General features: G+C 46.0%; 1 protein-coding gene across 1 annotated transcript in view; it reads left to right on the top strand.

The window, feature by feature from the left end:
* The window catches only part of LOC119383203 (DNA damage-binding protein 1), a gene marked incomplete at its 5' end in the record, with an annotated part of 46556 nt that overhangs the window by 13478 nt on the left and 12426 nt on the right, over positions 1 to 20652 (top strand). The window contains 10 exon segments of the mRNA XM_037651240.1: positions 845 to 1008; positions 2242 to 2372; positions 3519 to 3703; positions 5863 to 5958; positions 9298 to 9426; positions 9643 to 9755; positions 11425 to 11589; positions 13952 to 14217; positions 15448 to 15557; positions 17977 to 18146. Of these exon segments, the coding sequence (XP_037507168.1) occupies positions 845 to 1008; positions 2242 to 2372; positions 3519 to 3703; positions 5863 to 5958; positions 9298 to 9426; positions 9643 to 9755; positions 11425 to 11589; positions 13952 to 14217; positions 15448 to 15557; positions 17977 to 18146 (1529 nt within the window).

The following is a 20652-nucleotide window of genomic DNA, read 5'->3' as shown; positions in this document are numbered from 1 at the left end:
GAGGTTAAAATAAAAGCATAACTGCCGCATGAAGTTACAAAAGGTTACATCCTCAATTATATTGAAGTTCGTGAAATATTTAATAATATGTGGAAGAAACAGCTTATACATTTTTTGCTTGGGAATCCTTTGCACTGCTTTTGTAGTGTTAGCTACACTGGTCGAGGTGGAGCAGTTTCGTGTGGCAGTCCTAGAGCCGTGCTGCGCATGTGTGAAGAGCAGTGACATCACATGGCGCACTGCCACTGCCACCGCTGCGCGTGCCTTGTCGGGCTGTGCATTCCAGAGAAGTGACGTCATAGCTGCAGCAGACGCACTGGTGCCGGCCTGCGCCCAGCTGTGTGCCTCCATTGCGCAGTGGCTGTCTGACGCTGTGCAGGAGCCGCTTGGTAGCGCTTCTCATTTTGCGCTCATGCGCAGACGTATCAGTGGGGGTATACATATAGCGGGGAGAAGGAGGAGGAAAAGAAAAACGGAAGGACAGGAAAGTTAGCCAGTTGTGAGAATAGCTGGCTGGCATTTGCCAGTGTGGTATAGCCATGGAGAAGGAGAGCGCAAATGCTGCTAAGCGGCGCAGAAAAGCGGAGAAGCTTGACAACCAGGAAAGCTAAGAATAATCAGCTGAACCTTAGCTAACGCTACATATATCCTGGCATATTTTTTCTGGCTAGATTGATGGTCTGATTTCCTGTTCCACATCCTTGGTGTTGTGTACCTTAGTATTGTTTGAGCTGCTAGGCATAGCAGACCCTCTAATTACTTTGAGTGCTCGTTCGGTGCGCTAGAGTGTGCAAATAGAGGAGGACACGATTTGTAAAGTGCCGAATCTGTTCGTTTGTTGTAGCAACGCGGAGCTGGAAAATGAGGTTGCCTGCCTAGACATTACGCCTCTTACGGAAGGAGCCGAGAAGTCTACGTTATGTGCCGTGGGCCTCTGGACGGACATCTCCATTCGCATCCTCAGCCTGCCCTCTCTTCAACAACTCCAGAAGGAGAACATTGGAGGCGGTGAGGGAACGCCCTAAGGCTTCTTTGCTCATTGTTTTCACTCTGTGCCATGAAGGGCTCACTCCGTGCCATGAAGGTGTATATACAAGGGAAGGGTGCCTCTGTCTGTCTGGCCCCATTGCACTAATGTTGTGCTTTTTGATGCGAGTTACACATGCTGGGTTTAAAAGCATCAAAAGTTCGTAACTACTCAGATTTGCATTCAGACAACGCAGTCGGTGGTTCTTAATACGAGGAATTGCAAGTGTGCGAATGAGCATTTCCATCATGAAAGTATTATTGGAGGAACAGAAATTATCATTGATTCAAGATTTCACTTTAGTAACAAAATCTTGTTTAGTTCAGGAAATTGCAGAAGCTTTTCTGCTGTGTCGAGGTAATCGCAGCTATGTCAATTTGGGCTTTTGAAATCCGGACAAATCTAATCTATCTTGTCGTGGCACAAGAAAGGCTTGCTTGGTAAATATATGGAAAAAATAAAATTGTTATCCTTTTAGTAAGCAGCAGATGTGCTGTGGGTTTGACACTTTTCTGTGCCGTTCACATTCTTCGAACAAACATATGAACAGGTAGTTGCCCAATGTGATTACTTATAGGCTATAGCGGCAGCCATAGTTGAGTTCCGTAAGGCTGGTGAAAACTTCGTCCAGCTGCACATTCGAAGCAACTTATAAGTGCATTACAGGCCCGTAGAGAGGGCAGAGAGGGGGGGGGGGGGCTAGGCCCCCTCCCCCCCTCGAAATTTTGGTGAAGTAGGTGTTTTTCTCAAAAAGTCAAGGTTTTCAGCAAGTGCCCCCCCCCCCCCCCAGAAAAAATTCCTGGCTACGGGCCTGGTGCATTAATAAACATTTTGTCACAACTCTCTGCTCTGCTGTCACAACTCTCTGCTCTGCTGAGCAGGCCTTTAAAGAACGCCCAACTTATATGCTCGACGTTTTCTTATCTGCCTCGCTTGTTGGTAGTTAAATATGTTACGAAGCCTTTTGTTCTTGCTAGTCACAATGAAGCTACTTGCACGATCGTAGAAACTTTGCCTAGTTGATACTTTTGTTTTTGGATTGGGAATCACAAAGTTCCGTGAAGAATCACACGGTGTGTCGTAGCTGACGAGAAAAATGCCTAGTTAATTGTGATTGTTCTGTGCAGTTCACATCTGTGTGTGATGAATAGAAATACGGTTTTGGGGATGTGTTCCCATTTCCTGTTTTCTTTGTACAATCTGTGCCTTTGCAGAGATAATTCCAAGGTCGATACTGATCACAACGTTTGAAGGCATTCATTACCTCCTCTGTGCCCTCGGAGACGGCTCGCTCTTCTACTTCCTACTTGAAGCCACAACGGGCGCCCTTACAGACAGGAAAAAGGTAGGATGTTGCTGAAACTTGTGTAAATTTGATTGAAGCTTGTACCAACGCCCGAGTCTATAGTCTATAAATCGTCTACAACTTCAAGTAAAAATTAAGAAAACAGTAACCTGGAAGTATGTGTCAGCAATCATCCAAACCCTTTCATTGTGTAGTTCACAAATAATGTTGGTTGTAATTGCCAAATGGCACTACAGATGTCATTCTGTCTAAACAATGAGATTCTATTCAAAATGCAGCATGACAAGACTTATACAAAATTGTGGCCGAAGTGCTTATGCATGAAAGTTTGCATTTTCTATGCTGCTAAGGGGTCACACCCATTGACTTGGGATAAACCACTGGCGGTGCATTACTTTAAAGGGGACCTGCAACACTTTTTCAGCATGGTCAGAAAATGCTGCCATTCGGTAGTCGAAGCTCCTGAGAATACGCGAGCCAAATATAGCGCACACGTGGCTTGGAATTTACAAGTAATTCTCAAAGTCAGCTAGAAATCGTTCCCTCTTTTCTCGACAAATGACCGCACCAAAATGAAGACGAAATGACCGCACCATAAACCCAAAGTCCACAGCCATTGGCTGATTTGAGTATCGTGAGCTGCATAGTTACTGTGGCTGCCACGTGCCCACGCGTGTGCTCGCAATCCCTTTCAAACTAAGCACATCTTCTTTCCCCCGTGTCATCTCCCTCTTGCGTAGCTTTCAGTGCGCTCGTTAGTATGAAAGGAGAGAGAAAGTGCTTGAAGCGTGCCACAAACCCCTGTAACTCCGCTCGTACTTGATGGATTAAAAAAAATTTTGCGGCAGCGGATTTGTGAGGCAGTAAGCTCTTTTAATGAAGACATTCGACGATTACTTGGAAAAGTGTTGCACGGCCCCTTTGAAAAGTGTACTTGTTTTACTGTTCATTGGACAGATTATAAGTTGCCTCAGGCAGTCTGAAATGGAAACCACCCATCAAAATACTTAGGTGATGTCGACCTGACAAGTTTTCTCGCTTGAATAGCCCTTATAAATACTCCTGTCCTCTGTCTCACTTCACAAAAGCGCACTAGTATCGGCCGCAATGCAGGCCACGAGCATTGTTCAGCAAGGCCATGATACGAGTTGTCGTTCTTTACGATCGGGCTGTTGCCGCATGCAGGTCACTTTGGGCACACAGCCAACAGTACTGAAGACTTTCAAGTCGCTGTCTACGAGCAACGTATTTGCCTGCTCAGACCGGCCCACAGTAATCTATTCGAGCAATCACAAGCTAGTGTTTTCCAATGTGAATCTCAAGGAGGTCAATCACATGTGCCCTCTCAACTCTGAGGGTTATCCAGACAGGTAACTGCTGCTTGCTGACTTTGATGATGTTGTGCTTTGGCCTTGTCATTTCATGCCTTTGTTTAACAGATACACCTTCTGTGTATCTGTGGATGGAAGGTCTATTAACATGACCTTTTTTTTTTCTTGTTATGAGCGTCATTTATTCCTCATGGGGGCTTATTTGAATATGTATTGCGGAATGCAAACATAGTGTGCACACTGTTCACATAATGCAGTGGCACTGATTAGTGGCAGTGATATATATTAATATGTACATAATAGGATTAAGCAGCAATTTCATTTTTTTTATGTGCTTATAATGGGCTGCGGTGACATCTGGTTTGGATAGTTCTTTATTTGACTTTTAAAATGAGTGTTTCTGTATGTAGACCTAGTTGAAATTTCATTGTATACATCAAAACCAGATAGACGTGCCTTGTTCAAGTACCTTTTGTCATTTCAACACGAACGTTCACTGTGCAACGAAGATTTTTTTGGTAAGAGTGACGACTGACAGAACATAAACAGATTCTTCCACCCAGTTGAAGCAGAAGCCAATTGTTACACTGTTGCAGTTGGCATCCCTTTGATACGCTCATATGGGGAACATGTAATATTCGATGCTGCTATTCAGGGATCTGTGGTACTTTTAGCTGCAAATGGATGATGCAAGTGCCTAATTACATTGTGCACTGTTTATTCCGGAATTACTACTCTTAGCACAAGATGTGTCACAGCTGGCACATGCAAATGTTACTTCTGGTGTTAGCTTACTGGAGCATGTGTCTCTGTCATGTAGCACTCTATTAAGTATTTACAAGAATGTAAAACAAATGCACCATAAATCAATTATGGGGTTCTGATCTGGTACAGCTGTGCTTGCAGTTTGGTCTGTTGGACTTTATACAGCAATTCTCGTTGCCTCGTTCATGTTCCAGTATGTCAGACACCACTAATTACCGTAGTACAGTGGAACCTCGTTAATGCATACCTGCCAGAAACGCTGCATAACTACGCACTAAACGGTAGTACGCATTAACTACCAAGTAAAAATTTGCATCTCCTCACATATGCCATCGCCGCCAGCAAAGAAATAAATACAGTACTACAGCAAATAGTGCCTAAAGTACCCACTGAAAAGCCTTTTCTTTCTTTTTGCTAAAGGGGAGATAAGATTCTGGTACCTTAGCACGACCGTCCGATAGTGCCGATAGCGTGCAGTGGCGACGCCAAGGAGCATTTCGGAACTATTACAGGGTCCGGTATACACAGTGACCGACATAGCGACAGAACGGACAGTGCTGGCTTTCTGCGATATATGTTTGGGGGGTCGCCCGATAAAAGCGTGCAGTATGGTTACAACAGCACTACGCTTGCTGTACCGTACGCGTGCGTTTATTGTAATAGCGTCAATGCAAAGAGGCTTCTCGTCGCTCGCGACCATTAATGCTCAACTTTGCAACAGCGAGCTGCTTTCATTTCTACAAAGCAGCACGCGCTTGAACACGGCCCTGCACAACGAGGCGGCAGCCATCGGCGGCCCAGCGCATTCAGGTTGTTGCCTAATAAAAGAGTGCAGTAGGCTTAAAAGTAGTGCTGCGCCACACCCGTGCCCGAGCAGATATCTGAAGATACTTATTGTGATAAGGTTGTCGGCGATAAATCATGCTGGCGCATTCGTCGGTGCCCTGCACCTCACTTTCATTCTTTCCCGATGCTTACCAGCAAAGGCGTCGCCGCAATCGCGCGCAAGTTGGAATCGGTGATCGACCAATCTCCACACTTCCCAAAAAGACGGAAAACCTTTGGCGCCACATTGTGGCGTCGAGAAGTTCAGCGGCGCAGCAGAATTTTATGATATAAAAAGTTATCGCGGTACGCAGGGTACGCACTAACTGGTAGGCGTAGGATGAAGCACTACGGCTTAAGCGGTCGGCGAATGCATTAGGCTCTATGAGACTCAGTCGGGGATTCGTCGCAACTACAATTTAACCGTTAGTACGCTTGAAGTGGGTACGTATTAACAAGGTTTGACTGTACTTTCTTTGCTGCTGAAGGAAAGATGCCGATTTTCCCTCCACATACTATTATGCAAAGTGTTATCTACTCCACTGACCTTGGTAGCCTTACTAGTATGCTTCATTTTCATGACCCACTGTTGCCGCTTTCATCCACAGCCTTGCCCTCGCCAATGACAACACCCTCCTCATTGGTACCATCGATGAGATTCAGAAGCTCCACATTCGAACCGTGCCTCTTGGGGAGCTGCCGAGGCAAGTAGTGCACTCCTTTTTGCGTTCTTATTTTTTGCAGGTAAGGAAAATGTCACCTGCTTCAGGACTAAACCTATGAGACACTTCTTAGGTAGTTTCCACCTTGTTTTGAAGTCCTGGCATTGCACCATATATTGACAGTTTTGCCCAAAGTATTACTGACAGCAGTAGCAAAATTCAGCTTTGTGCTTAAAATATGCAGAGTTAACGTGTTCGCACCACGTAGCACACGAGGTAACATCTGCTGCCAAAAGTGTAGCAAGTGTGTCATATCAATGTCGCACGAGATGAGACCAGTGGAAATCCTTTGGTGTTTGCCAACAGCCGAGGAAAATTATTAGATGAATTGGGCTGATGTTAGATTCCGACTAGTTGCTGCTAAGCTGGAATGTTTGTGCGTGTACGCACAATGGTTGCAGCCGCAGCAGAAGGCAGGACACTATCCTGCCTCCACTATTTAGCCAAAGACCATGTTAGTGCATCCACGAGGCTTCACTTTCTTTTGCACCAGACAAACTGGGCGTTTAATGGCTAGAGAGCATGATGGTAGCAACACCAACAGCACGCCTTGCATGCCCTTATGATCGCTATTGTAATAATATCTCATCTCATTGCTCTTTGTGGTAGGGCAATGCACCAAGGACTGTGCTGTGCATAGCTGTTCCTGCTCCTTCAAGGAATATATGTTTATACAGTGAAACCTCGGTGATACGACCAGAGCCCATACGAATTTCGGGGTGATACGAATTTTTCGTTGGTCCCGGCCAAGGCCCATTGGCCTGCAATGTAATGAAGTACGGTTGTTGCGAACCGATTTTCACCCAGCGACGTTTGATACGAACGCACACTACCGCCCAGGTATGAAGAGGTTTCGTCCGCGCAGTCGCGGAAGACGCACCAAGCACGTGCGAGCGCGGGAACGCAAGCGTGGGCATGCGCGCTGCACCGCCAAATCGTCAGAATCACGGTGTAAGAAAAACACTTTTCTTAGGGTCAGAATAAACCTTCAGAGACGCTTCACGGCCTCCGAGATTGTGTGCGCGAATCTTTGAGGCTCTTATGTGCCTCCGTGTGCCTTCGCGTTTAGATTACAGAGGACATTAGCGTCATGCTTTTTTTCTAACGCGTCGACGCGGGCTGCTGTCGTATGTATTTACACGTGGCTGCCTCGTGCATCAGACATCCTATGAACGGTGGATGAGGACCGAAAGACGGCGAGGACGGTCTTGGCGAAGGAGTCAGACCTCACACCGTCAACATGCGCGACCGTTGAGGTCGCACTCGTGCGGGCACGGCCATAAATCTCCCAAAAAACATCCCCAACACCTCCGCGATAACAAAATCATAACACAGGACCGTGGTTCTGTAATTTTGTGGCCTTGATCTATCGCGTCAAAGCGCTACGTTTGTAACTTTCGCTGCAGTACTCCGGTGTCATGCAAAAAAGCATACTAAAATTTGGAAGGGGCTACTGCTGTCGCGGGTCACAACGCACGTGGTCCATTAATTAAATACGCGCATACGGGCCATATATTTACGAGTGCTGGTATGATTGCCGACATCTGAAAACTTAAGTGACAATCATTCAGGGTTCTTCTTGACGTTCCTGCGGCCCTGAAAAACAAAAAATGAAAATGTACGCCAGCTTTCTTTTGTTTTTGTTGCATGCTAATTTTCCATGCTTTCTGGTGATACGAATATTTTTGGTGGTCCCGTGAGATTCGTATCACCGAGGTTTCACTGTAATCTGTTCTCTATTGTATTGAGGAAGACACATAAGGGATTCCCTTTTGTATAGTGTACCATGCTGATATGGGCGTGTTACTGTTAGCACGGCTGTGGTGAGTTCGAGGCACTTGAACAGACACTTCCCTTCTCGCTAGCCATCTCAGAAGTTATGGGTGTTTAGTGAGGATTGTTGCTTGTCAATAAGCAGTATATGGGTACCATTAATTCTTGGGAAAACAAAAAACATGTTGCAAACATGTGGGAAGAGCTTCCTCAAATTCTCTGGGCTGAAAGAATGCCTCAAAACTGCCGTAATTCTTGGCTATGCCACTATCAGGAGCAGAAGTTGGATTTCGTTCACACATCCTATTCTTAAAGGGCCCCTAAACCACCCAGAGGTCGAAATTTAGTTGTGGCGTGACGTTTGTGCACGAGTCTATGATGCAGCCATGAAATTTTTCGAAACGGTGCCGTAATAGCGGAGTTAGGCGCATTTGATGATCGAAACACTGCGATCGCTCATTTCACTCTTTCCTTCGCTACCCTCCACTCGTCTGATGGTCTCCTCTCTCAAAGCTGCCTTGCCCTCCTCGCCGAGTGCCCCTCGCAACCTCACGTGACATATCGTCATCGCTGACGCGCTCTTCGAAGCAGCGGGCACTTCCGGTTGCCGCGACTCCGTGAACTTCGTGCTTCTCAGCTAACCGCTGTAGTTGCCGTGCTGGCCCTTGCTCGTATAAATTGTGCCGGTATGGACCCTGTGTTGCACGCATGCCTTCAAAGGATCGCCAACATGATGGACCCGTACGGTGACACTGTCGCGTCTCTTCGTTTTTCCAGTCGGTGCTTTTGCAGCCAAGCACCGAGGCGTGAAAGCCAGCGCAAAACACTGCCGGATTCCATCTGCGCAGCTTATCAGACCGCAAGGCGTGACTGGGCTGGTACGTTAGTGATTTGGCAGTTACGTTACGGGCTGCAGTTGCCGATTCGCAAGTGCGCACACATGGCCAACACGACGAAGAACAGCAAGGAGCGCGGGCAGCTGCTTGCAGACTAACCGGAAGTCGTAGTTCTTGTTTGACGAATCGCAGCATTGCCTGCATACCGCATCACAGATTCAACATGCTGACGTCACACACGTCACTAGGCATACCGGAAGGACCCGGAGAGGAGAAGAAATTGTTTCTTGGAATTTGTGGCGTGCCCGCAGCATGTAGCGCTGCCACGCGTGGCATCATTGATCGTGACGGCATTCTGCACACAATGTGCATGTTTACTAGAAATGTTTGAAAAAATATCGGAGCTGGTTTGGGGCCCTTTGAAGGGTGGAAGGGGCTACCATTGCTGTATCATTTGTGGGACTAACCATATGCACTTTCTACTTGAAGTTGGGAAGATGATATAGAACTTAGTTTCACCATGGCTTCGGTGCTAGAGATGTGAGAAGCTGTTCTACATTGTAGCAAAATTTCATTTCTTGATTTGGTAGAAGGGATCTTATTATTGTATGTCAATCATTAGACAATCCTTTGTTTATGTGCTGTTGGTGATAAACCTCTAAACTATTTTTTGCTTTCACATACCTAATGTTGGTCGTACTTATGTGTGCAGGAGAATTGCCTACCAGGAGGCGACGCAAACGTTTGGGGTTATCACCATCCGCAATGACATCTTGGGCAGTAATGGCCTGACACCTGTGAGGCCCAGTGCAAGCACACAAGCACAGAATGTTACCTACAGGTCTGTTGCTCCACTTTCTATTTGCGAGGTCTCACAGCTAAATCCTTTCTTTTGTTTTCTGTGTTCGATTTTATGTTAGTTGTTGTGTGTGTGTGTATGTGTTGGGGGGTGAATTGGTTATGTACTTTATTGCGAGTTCTGGCTGCTGTTTCCTTTTGCACTTCTTGCTTACTGAGAATGCGTATTGCTCATGTACCACCTCGTATACTGTTGCAGCTCCCATATGAGCACTGTCTTCAAGCCAGGATCGGTGAGTACTGGCAATGACCAGCTTGGCCAAGAAGTTGAAGTTCACAATCTTCTTATCATCGACCAGCACACGTTCGAAGGCATGTCCTTTATGTGGTTTCTCCTTTTCTCATTTTCTTATTTTGACCTGTCGTGGTAGCTTAGCGGCTAGGGCGTTGCACTGATAAGCTGGAAGGTCACTTCCTTCTCAGCCACTGCGGCCGCATTTCAGTGGGGTGCAAGTGGAATGAATGCCTGTGTATTCCGGTTTATGTGTACGTTAAAGAACCCCAGGGTGGTCTGAAATAATACGGCACCTCCCGCTATGGTGTGCCTTATAACTGTTTCGGGGTTTTGTCATGTCAAGCTACAGAATTTTATTTTTGAAAATTTTCCCAGCAAGAAATTGTAGAGCTGTGCGAATAGCAAAATTTTGGGTGCGAAGCGAATTCGAATATTTAAGTGTGAGTGCGAATCGAATAGAATATTTTTCTAATATTTCTCGAATATTTCTAGAATATTTTTCGAATACTTCAAAGCGAAATTGCAGAAAAAAAAAGAGGCTGCCTAAGCATATTCTTATGAGATAGCAACATGAAAGTGTTTCTTTTCGCTAGGTTGATGAAGTACTGGTGGGGTGGTGTTTCATAGTTGTCTTATCAAGAACGAGGCAATGTAGGGGCCGAATTTTATTTATGTACATGATTTGGTGCAACCAAAGTGTTGCCAACAACACTTTACATGTTGTAGGCAAAGATGCAATTTCCTAAGCCTCTCCTCCTCTCTCAACTTCTGTGGAAGCCCAAATGATGTGGAGGACAAGGGTGTGCTCCCTTCAAGTTCGGAGATCCAAATCTGCCTCGTAGACGTCGATATACGAAAACATCTGAAGTTTTGGATGCTAAAAAGCTTCGACTTCCGATTTTTCGACTTCCTGCCCAAATTTCAGGTCCAAAACAGAATTAATTGAGCCCCCACCTGTGCCACATCTGTCATCTCCATGTTGGAACCAACGTTTTCTTGAGTTGGTACATTTGCGACCGTAGCAGAGCTTGAAAGGCTGCTTTGCCACAATACCGGGGTGTGATGAGGTGAAGTATATTGAAAATCTAGGGACCACTTCCAATCGGACGTTGACTGTCTCTTGGCAAAGTTCGACCGTAACGAAGCTTGAAAGGCAGTTTTGCAGCAATACCGGGATGTGATGAGGTGAAGCATATTAAAAATCCGAAGGGCTCACTTTAAATCGGACGTTGACTGTGTTTGTTTTTGGGAAGTTCAAATAGTTCAAATAGTAAAATTGCAGTGCGAATCGAATCGAATAGCAAACACTATTCGAAAAATATTCGACATTTCGAATATTCGCACACCCCTAAGAAATTGTTAAATTACACTGGTTGCAGTTGGGGGGACATTTTAGTTGACAGTCATCATTGTTGCTAAATAATAACCTTCTAAATTGCGAGCCATCTAGGGATAAATATTGTTACATATTGCTTGAGGCAAGTACAAAACTTTTAATTTAGACCTCAGGAGGCTTAGTGGGCTTTGAAATGAACCAGTCTTTGGTGTACTACACACCAAAGCTTCTAATTAGAAAAAACAGTTGTGGTTTATGATTGACAAGCAGGATACTTGTATTGACTTATGTTCAGTCGATGAAGATCATTGGACAATGGTGATTGCCACCCTTGTGGGTCTAATTAAAACATACTAGAAGTATGGTTATGAGAGCATTAGTGTAACAGAGAACTCGTGCTTTTCTTGCAGTGTTACATGCCCACCAGTTTATGCAGACAGAGTATGCAATGAGCATCGTGTCCACTCGACTGGGCAATGACCCCAACACCTACTACATTGTTGGAACGGCAAATGTGCTGCCCGACGAGTCAGACCCCAAGCAGGGTCGCATAGTAGTCTTCCACTGGGTTGACGGTAAGTAATGCTCATGTACAGTCGAACCCGTTTATAACGAACTCGAAAGTATCGCGAAAAGTGGTCGTTATATCAGTAGTTCGTTGTATATGGACTCGCCCTTAAAAACGTGCGCTTAGCGGCCAAGCCGTTTTTTTTTTCTTTGTGCACTTTTATTAAAGTGCTAACAACCCCTTCGGTGACAAAACTAAGCCTTTTCGCGTCGTGAAGCGACGCCCGCTGCGTGCTCACGAGTGAATTAAACGCATTTACAATGAGCTGACACCCTTTCACCGAAGCGCGGTACCGCGATGTGGAGCCGATCGTCCCTGACTAGTTGCGTGCAGCGCGTCACGTACTCGGCTCGCGGAGTCACTGCCGGGCCGCTTGCTGTATGCCGTATGCGCGCGCTTGTACGTTCTTCGTGCTTGCTTCACTCCGGACCGTGCACAGGTGCGGCGACTAGCCTCTTCGTTCAACGCGGCGAAAACAAGCATTTTGCAAGCAACGCGCACTCAACGTCTCCGCGATGCTCTCGCGGCCCTGCACGACGATGCGCGGCGCACTTGATTTGTCACCTAGTCAAACACGCAGTATACGCTCGCTGTCAGTGCATCGACGTTTCTCGGTACCCGCGCCGCTCAACAACAGCGAGCAACTTTCGTTTCTACAAAGCGACGCGCACTTTAAAGCGGTCTCGCACAACGCGGCGAACTTGCGAATGGCAGCATGGCGCGCTCGTACCGCCGTCAATCCGCAGTGTGCGGCGTACGTCACACGCGCAGCCGAGCAGATACCTACAGATGACTGTGATAAGGTTGTCGGCTGTAAGTCATAATGGCACGTTCATCGACGGCTGCCACCTCGCCTTCGCTCTTTTCTGATGCTTATCCGCGAAGGCATCGCCGCAATCGCGCGGCAGTCGTAATTACCGATCTACCGGTCTCTGCCGTTACCGATAAGACGGACGACCTTTCGCGGCACATTGTGGCGTCAACGAGTTTAGGGACGCAGTGAATTTTTTTGCGATGGAAAGTTATCGCGGTTATCACTCCTTGCATTTATGCCTTCTTGCGTTCCAAGGCATTGTTTGGTTCATCGCAGGCGGTTGTAGCTGCAGAGAACGGCGTCAGGAAAGGTTACCTGCGAAAGCTGACCGCAAGGCTTCATGCTGCCTACTATTTTTTTTTTTCCCTCACTGCCATTCTGCCACTGAAGAAACGTCTGGAACGTGAGCGACCTCGCTCGCAGCGTCCGAAATCTGCGTGCGGTGCTCGCCGATCAGGGATATCTTAGTCACAAGTAAACTGAAGCGGGGCACGCGAGAGCGCGCGCCCCTGTCACGCTTTAGAAGGCATGTTTTAACTTTTTTTCGCTTCGTGTGCGCCATATTTTTACCGCGACCGCGTCTGAAGTGTTCGTTGTAAAAGTAGGAGGCTTTGAAAAATGTTCGCTATATGTGGACGCAGCTTCAATGGTTAGCATAGGAAAATCGTAAGTGCACCGAAATATGGTCGTTATAACCGATAGATCGTTATATCTGGGATCGTTATAAGTGGGTTCGACTGTAGTACTAGTGCTGTGCTGAAGGTATTGTCTGTCCACATGCACATCTGCTTCGATTTCTTTTTATTTGTTCAGACATCTGTGGTCCTGATTCACCTTCATCGTAATCAACCTTTGCTAATTAAAGCCATACAAATCGAGAGCTTTGACCTTCAAGTTATACCTATGTGCAGATCAATATAAGCGTACTGCAGACACTGCATCATTTTGCTACAGGCATTCGTTATTGTGAGTTTTTTAAGTTGAGGTGTCTGTGTTTCAACAGCAGGAATAACCTTGGAGACTTTTAGAATAGTCATGCATTTTATTAGTAAGCATATCAAAACATTGCAGCTGAAGAAGAGAGCAGAGTAGTGCAACTGCTCGTCACAAGAGCCGACACAGAACATAGAGTGTGGGAAAAATTCTGGCTCTCTCGCACAGCTGTGTGATAGCTCGAGAAGCAGTGGCGCGTAGTGGCAATACAAGAAGCATATCAGAGCCATGACAGGGAACTCTGTGATAGCAGACAACTTGTGCAGCTTTTGTTTTTGTGTACTGTACACATTTGTACAGCAATCTGCTACTGAGCGAAAACTGGTGCTATTCATCGAAATGTGGTACCTGCTGTCGCGTGGCGTCGATTGTCCCAAGCAATTTCGGTGCAGTGCATCATCTACTACACTCTTACTGTGGCGGGACAAACAAACATATTCAGTACATGTGTGTTTGTGCAGCTAGGCTGCCTCATGTTCGGCTGCCTCACTGCTGATCATGCACAGGTGCGGTGTGTGTTTTCTTGGACCAACATGGTGATAGTGATGCTTCTTTTACACAGGTAAGCTTGAACACGTAGCGGAGCAGGAGATCAAAGGAGCGCCTTACTCCATGCTGGAGTTCAACGGCAAGCTTCTGGCCGCCATCAACAGCACAGTGCGCCTGTTTGAATGGAATGCGGAGAGAGAGTTGCGGAACGAGTGCAGTCACTTCAACAACATCTTGGCGCTCTACTTGCGTGCCAAGGGTGACTTTGTGCTTGTTGGTGATCTCATGCGGTCCATGTCCTTGCTGGCGTACAAGCCCCTGGAGGGAAACTTCGAGGAGGTATGACAAGAGATGCTTTGTTTTATCAGTCATGCCTTAGTTTGCTCTGCATGCTCTGCGGCCTTTAATATGTTTTTGTTTAGAAAGTGTTGGAATGCACACGAGGTCATAGGTTCAATTTGCAGCAGCTGCACTGTGATGAGGTGAGAATGCAAAAATGCTCATGTGCTTGCAGAAATCTCTGCGTATTAAAGCTGGTACATATAGATGAAGAATATAGATTCCTCATCTACAATGCATCAACCAGCCCAATTAAGCACACTGCTCAAGTGTTACAGATAAACGAGGATTCATTGTATGATGCGGTCATCCTTCAAGAATGTAGACATCAGTTTTTTTGCAAGTGCACCAAATTGAAACTGCCTGCAAGACAAAACCAAACTTACTGTCCTGTGGATGTTCAAGCGATAGCCACCATGCCAGCCTAAATGAACCTTGGAATGCCTTGATAGCGAAGGTACTTTGGAAGCGAAGGTACCTTGAAACGAAGGAACCTTCGAACCAGAGGTCAGTGGCGCAAGAAAAAAATTGACGTGGTTCAATGTGCTTAAACCAAGTTTGTCAAGCAATAGCTCAGTTTTGATTGCTCTGGGAAAGGATGAGACTATTGGTTTCAGAGATAAAGCTTCATTGCGCGTCTTGGTTTAGGCAAGGATGATAAGTCTACCCACTGTGACAAAGGAACCAATGTGTTGCATCACAACACAACATACACAACACACACTACTTGGTGCTCTAGGCACGAACTCGCAGTGAACTTGGATGTAGGCAATGCCTTTGGCAGTGGTGGCATGAAAAACTGACCTTGAGCCGCTGTTCGTTTTTGCGAACACGCTGCACTAGTGTTTCACTGAAGGTCTTCACCAGTACTGACCTTGGCTGAGCTTGAAGGTCGGATTCACGCAACAAGGTGTTTTTATTAGTTTGCACCGGGAAGAGTAGAGCTCTAGAAAATTCCTTGCATCCCCACAGATGACAGAACTTGCTGGGGTGAAAAAAGAAAAAGAGTCTGAAAGTTGGCATGATTTTTCAAAAATAAATGACATCAACCATTTGGGACTTGTTGATGGCACTGTGTGGTGTTTACACCACTGAGCCTCGAAGGGTTAAACCCCAGTTATCCATTTGTTTTTATATGTCTGCATTCGTGGTGCATAAAAAGAAGAGGTCCAAGATTTAAGCCAATGGAAAGCTCTAATTTGTGATTGAATGAGCTGAACTGTGTTCCAGATTGCGAGAGACTACCAGACCAACTGGATGTCCTCTGTGGAGATCCTGGATGATGACACTTTCCTCGGGGCAGAGTCTACGACAAATCTGTTTGTTTGCCAGAAGGACAGGTAGGTGGTTCATGTTGTGCTGGTGAACACAGTAAGGTTATCATTTATGTAGTGGCTCAACTCCATAGCCACCAATTCATAGTTATTGCACATTTTCGCACTCCTCTATAGCAAGAAAAAGGTGCGCTTGCTGCAAAATGTGCACTTCTACACAATTTGTTTGGCTGCTTTGGTGCCTTGCTGAAGGTATAGATTGCTGTGAAGTTAACGTGCTGGTTTTGTACAGAAGAACCCTGTTAATGTAAGGGACAATGCATAATTATGCATTAAACGGTAGTGTATAGTACCAACCAGAAAGTATGAATTGGCATTCCTTATCCATAGCTGCCAACTCTCCCAGTTTGCGCGGGAGACCCCCGATTTCTGACCTGTCTTCCCGATTGTACGATCGCAGCCATAAATCTCCCGATAAACTGCCTCAACCCAGTTTCGTGATGACACACTAAAGAAAAGGGAGTGTGTCTACGCAGCTCAAAATGTTCTCTGGCCATTACTATTTCCTGTCGCCCGCCGGGCTCTCCTCCTTTCACCAGAGGCACATAATCACGCACACTCCCCAACTGCTGACACTGGTGGACACTTCCCCCATTTTATGGCCCAATTCGAAGAGGGTGCTGTGACAGTATAGAGGCTGGAACACTTCTATAGTAACAGTGTTTCAGTCAGGCCGCAGGTGCTCTTCAAATGTTCCGCGGGTGCGGGGGGTGCCGTATGCTGGACAATTCTGTTGACCAATCGCAGGCAACACCCGAAACAATTTTTTTCTGCTACCTCCCCCCCACGGCGAGTCTCCCGATTTCAGAAATCCCTTGGTTGGCAGATCGCGTGTCGCTGCCAACAGAGAGAGAAAATTGTAAATTTAACGTAAAATTTAAACTAAAAAATTTCTTCTTCAAACTGTTGAGAGTTCTGCCTCCTTCACGTTAATGTTCGATGGAGCACAAGCAACGCCCAGTAGCATTTCAGGGACTTTGAAAGGGAGCAATGTGCAGTAGCAGTACAGACGATGTAACAACTCTTGAAGCTTTCCCCACTGCAGGTGTGTGTACTTATGTATTAGCCACGGTCAACTGCCATCGGCTTCCTCTTATAAAAGTGGAGAAAGAGCAGCATGGAGCCCGAATAGATTCACAGGAGAACAGCGAAGGCGCAAAGTGGAGCCACCCCATTGAACAAAGTGATGCTGGTGATGGTGATTGAGGGGCTTGAATTCAGTCGCCCTTAGTTGCCAGACTTGCATAGCTTTTCCGCCCATGACGAGTGCATAAGACGGGGGCCAATATGTCATTGTGGTATTACGGGGGAAAGAAACCTACCTTTATTCCAGTTTTTACTCTGACTATGCATGCATGTAAAAGAGAAGTAAGCTTAAATTTCACTTTATTGAAAACTAGAGCTGTGCGAATAGCAAAATTTTGGGTGCGAAGCGAATTCGAATAATAAAGATTGAGTGCGAATCGAATCGAATCATTTCGAATAATTTTCGAATATTTCTCAAACATTTTTCGAATAATTCGAAGTGAAATTACAGAAAAAGTTGCAGAGAATCCCTAAGTATGTTCTTGTGAGATCGCAACATGAAAGTGTTTCTTTTCGCTAGGTTGATGAAGCGCTGGTGGGGTCATATTTCATAGTTGTCTTTCTTATCAAGAGTGAGGCAATGTAGAGGCCGAATTGTATTTATGTACATGATTTGGTGCAACCAAAGTGTTGCCGACAACACTTTACACGTGATAGGCAGAGATGCCATTTCCTCAGCCTCTCCTCCTCTTTCAACTGCTGTGGCGGACAAGGGTGTGCTCCCTTCAAGTCCGGAGTTCCAAATCTGCCTCGTAGACGTCGATATATAAGAACATCTAAAATTTTGGATGCTAAAAAGCTTCGGCGTCCGATTTTTCAGACTTCCTGCCCAAATTTCAGGACCAAAACAGCATTAATTGAGCCCCCAACTCTGCCACATCTTTCATCTCCATATTGGAACCAGCGTTTTCTTGAGTTAATACATTTGCGACCGTAGCGGAGCTTGAAAGGCAGCTTTGCCGCAATATGGGGTTGTGATGAGGTGAAGCATATTGAAAATCTAGAGACCCCTTCCAAACGGACGTTGACTGTCTCTCGACTAAGTTCGACCGTAACGGAGCTTGAAAGGCAGCTTTGCCGCAATACGAAAGTGTAATGAGGTGAAGCAAATTGAAAATCTGAAGGGGTCACTTTCAACCGGACGTTGACTGTATTTGTCTTTGGGAAGTTCGAATAGTTCGAATAGTAAAACTTCAGTGCGAATCGAATCGAATAGCAAACACTATTCGAAAAATATTCGAAATTTCGAATATTCGCACACCCCTATTGAAAACCTTTCTTCGTGGCTGTTTGATGTACGTGTATCTTATCTGCTCAACTTCACTGCGCTTGTTGACAGTGCGGCCACGACCGATGAAGAGCGGCAGCACCTGCAGGAAGTGGGGCAGTTCCACCTGGGGGAGTTTGTCAACGTCTTCCGGCACGGCTCACTCGTGATGCAGCATCCTGGCGAGACGTCCTCACCCACGCAGGGCTCCGTGCTTTTTGGCACCATCCACGGTGCTATCGGTGAGTTGCTTTCCGTTCTTTTGCCTGCCTTTTTACGTCGTGTTTTATGCTGTGCCGTACTACTGTAAGAACTGGAAGCCTATAGGGACACGAACCTTTAAAGAACGGACAAGATTGGGAAGCTAATTGAAGATGCAAAGACAGATTGTTATCTTGCAAATTACAATAGTGTTTTCGAATACAAAGCTACCGTATTTACTCGAATCTAACGCGCACCTTTTTTCCGGTAAAACAAGTCCAAAAATCGCATGCGCGTTAGAATCGAGTACCGAAAAAAAAGAAAAACTGTTATCATATTGCCATCGGCATTTCAAAATGGCCGCCTCCTACGCGCCTTGGCCATTTCTCGTGTGCTGAGGAGATTGTCATCCCGTTCTGCGTTCGCATCGACGACATGGAAGTGCCGACTCTAAATACTCGACGAGTGCACCACGATGCCGCATTTAAAAGAATAGTTATTACATGTGCAGAGACGGACGGAAATCGGGCTGCATCGCGGTCGTTCGGAGTTCCCGAAACGTGCGTGCGAGACTGGCGCAAACAGAAGCAGAAGATTTTTTACAGCAAAGCTTCACGAAAAGGTTTCAGTGGACCAAAGCAGGGCCGGTTTCCCGAAATCGAAGAGTGTTGACAGCGACAAGGAGCTGTCCGACAGCGACGAGGACTGATCCATTACGCGACTGAGACTCGTATCGCCGCCGTAGTGGTGACAGCTTTAGCGGCAAGGCCCGCTTTTTGACTTTGTGTTTTTACTTTTTTGAAACTTTAGTTCTTTAAAACCCAAATACTTGTTCTTCTGAATGTGCGAAGTTTGACTCCTACGGACTTTTTTTTGTTCTTTTCTCTCACGCAAAATGGGTGCGCGTTACAATCGATGTATTACTTTCTTTTTTTTTTTGTCGCGGAAAACGGGGTGCGCGTTATAATCGAGGGCGCGGTAGATCGAGTAAATACGGAATTCTGTGTCCTGGCAAGCAACAGCTAAAGAACTCCTAGTTTTAGAATAGGAGTTCAGATTCCTTATTTGTTAAGTTGATTGACTGTTTTCATTGCTGATGCCCACAGCCAAGCATTACACGGGACTGCGGACTAGCCAAGCCGCCTGCTGACTGCTTTTTTTCCCATTATCCCCACCTGTGAATTTATACATGGTGGAAATAAAGATTTAATTCATTTGACTTATAGCCAAAGGTGGCTTTGAGATATAAAACACCATAAGTCGTCAACTTACTGTTGGTGCTTAGTGAGTGAGTGTCCTTTGTTTTTTGGACGTGTTCAGATTGGTTAGACTTTTCAGATATTTTTACTCTCTGAAGCAGGCTTGGGTTGTTTTATTATTGTAAAATACAGGATGTCAACTTGCAGCTCACATATACAAGCTTACGCGTCAGGTTGCCATTTGGTGCCTGCCTTCTGAAATGTGACTGCTTCCTTTTTGACTGCAGGTCTTGTGTCCAGCTGCCTGCAGACTTCTACACTTTCCTTCTTGAGGTTCAAGAAAAGCTTACATTGATCAAGAGTGTGGAAAAATCGATCATGCATTATATCCTTTTACATCTTTAATTTGTCTCCGGTGTTAGCTGGGAACAAGTTTTTCTAATTGGCAGCTGTGCTGCATTCAAGGTGATAACTAAGATATACAGTGAAACCTCGGTGATACGAATCTCACGGGACCACAAAATATTCGTATCATCCGAAATTCGTATCACCGAAAGCGTGGAAAATTAGCATGCGAAAAAGAAAGCTGGCGTACATTTTCATTTATTGTTTTTTCAGGGCCACAGCAACGTCAGGAAGAACCTTGAATGATTGTCAGTTAAGTTTTTAGGGGTCGGCAATCATACCAGCACCCGTAAATATACGGCGCATACGCGCGTATTTTTTTAATGAACCAGTGCGTTGTGACCCGCGACAGCTGTAGCCCCTTCGAAATTTTAGTATGCTTTCTTGCACGACACCGGATACTGCACCAAAGTAACAAAAGAAAACGCTTTGCGCGATGTATCAGGCCACAGAATTACAGAACCACGGTCCTGTGTTATGATTTTGTTATTGTGGAGGTGTTCGGGATGTTTTTTTGGAGATTTACGGCCGTGCCCGCACAAGTGCGACCTCAACGGTCGCGCATGCTGACGTTGTGAGGCCTGACTCCTTCGCCAAGACCGTCCTGTCTTCTTTCTGTCCTCGCCCACCCTTAGGAAAGTGTTTTTTCTTACACCATGATCTGACGATTTGGTGGTGCGGAGCGCATGCCCACGCTTGTGTTCCCGCGCTCGCACGTGCTTGGCGCGTCTCCGAGACGCGCGGAGAGCCCCCCTTCGTACCTCGGCGGTAGCGTACGTTCGATCAACGTCGCTGGGTGAAAATCGGTTCGCAACACCGTACTCCATTACATTGCAGGCCAATGGGCCTTAGCCGGGCACCAACGAAAAATTCGTATCACCCCGAAATTCGTATGAGCTGTGATCGTATCACCGGGTTTCACTGTATTTGGTTTTTTTTTTTG

Source organism: Rhipicephalus sanguineus, chromosome 2 (assembly GCF_013339695.2).
Source record: "Rhipicephalus sanguineus isolate Rsan-2018 chromosome 2, BIME_Rsan_1.4, whole genome shotgun sequence".
Classification (NCBI taxonomy): Eukaryota; Metazoa; Arthropoda; class Arachnida; order Ixodida; family Ixodidae; genus Rhipicephalus; species Rhipicephalus sanguineus.
This window is presented reverse-complemented; position numbering and strand designations above follow the sequence as displayed.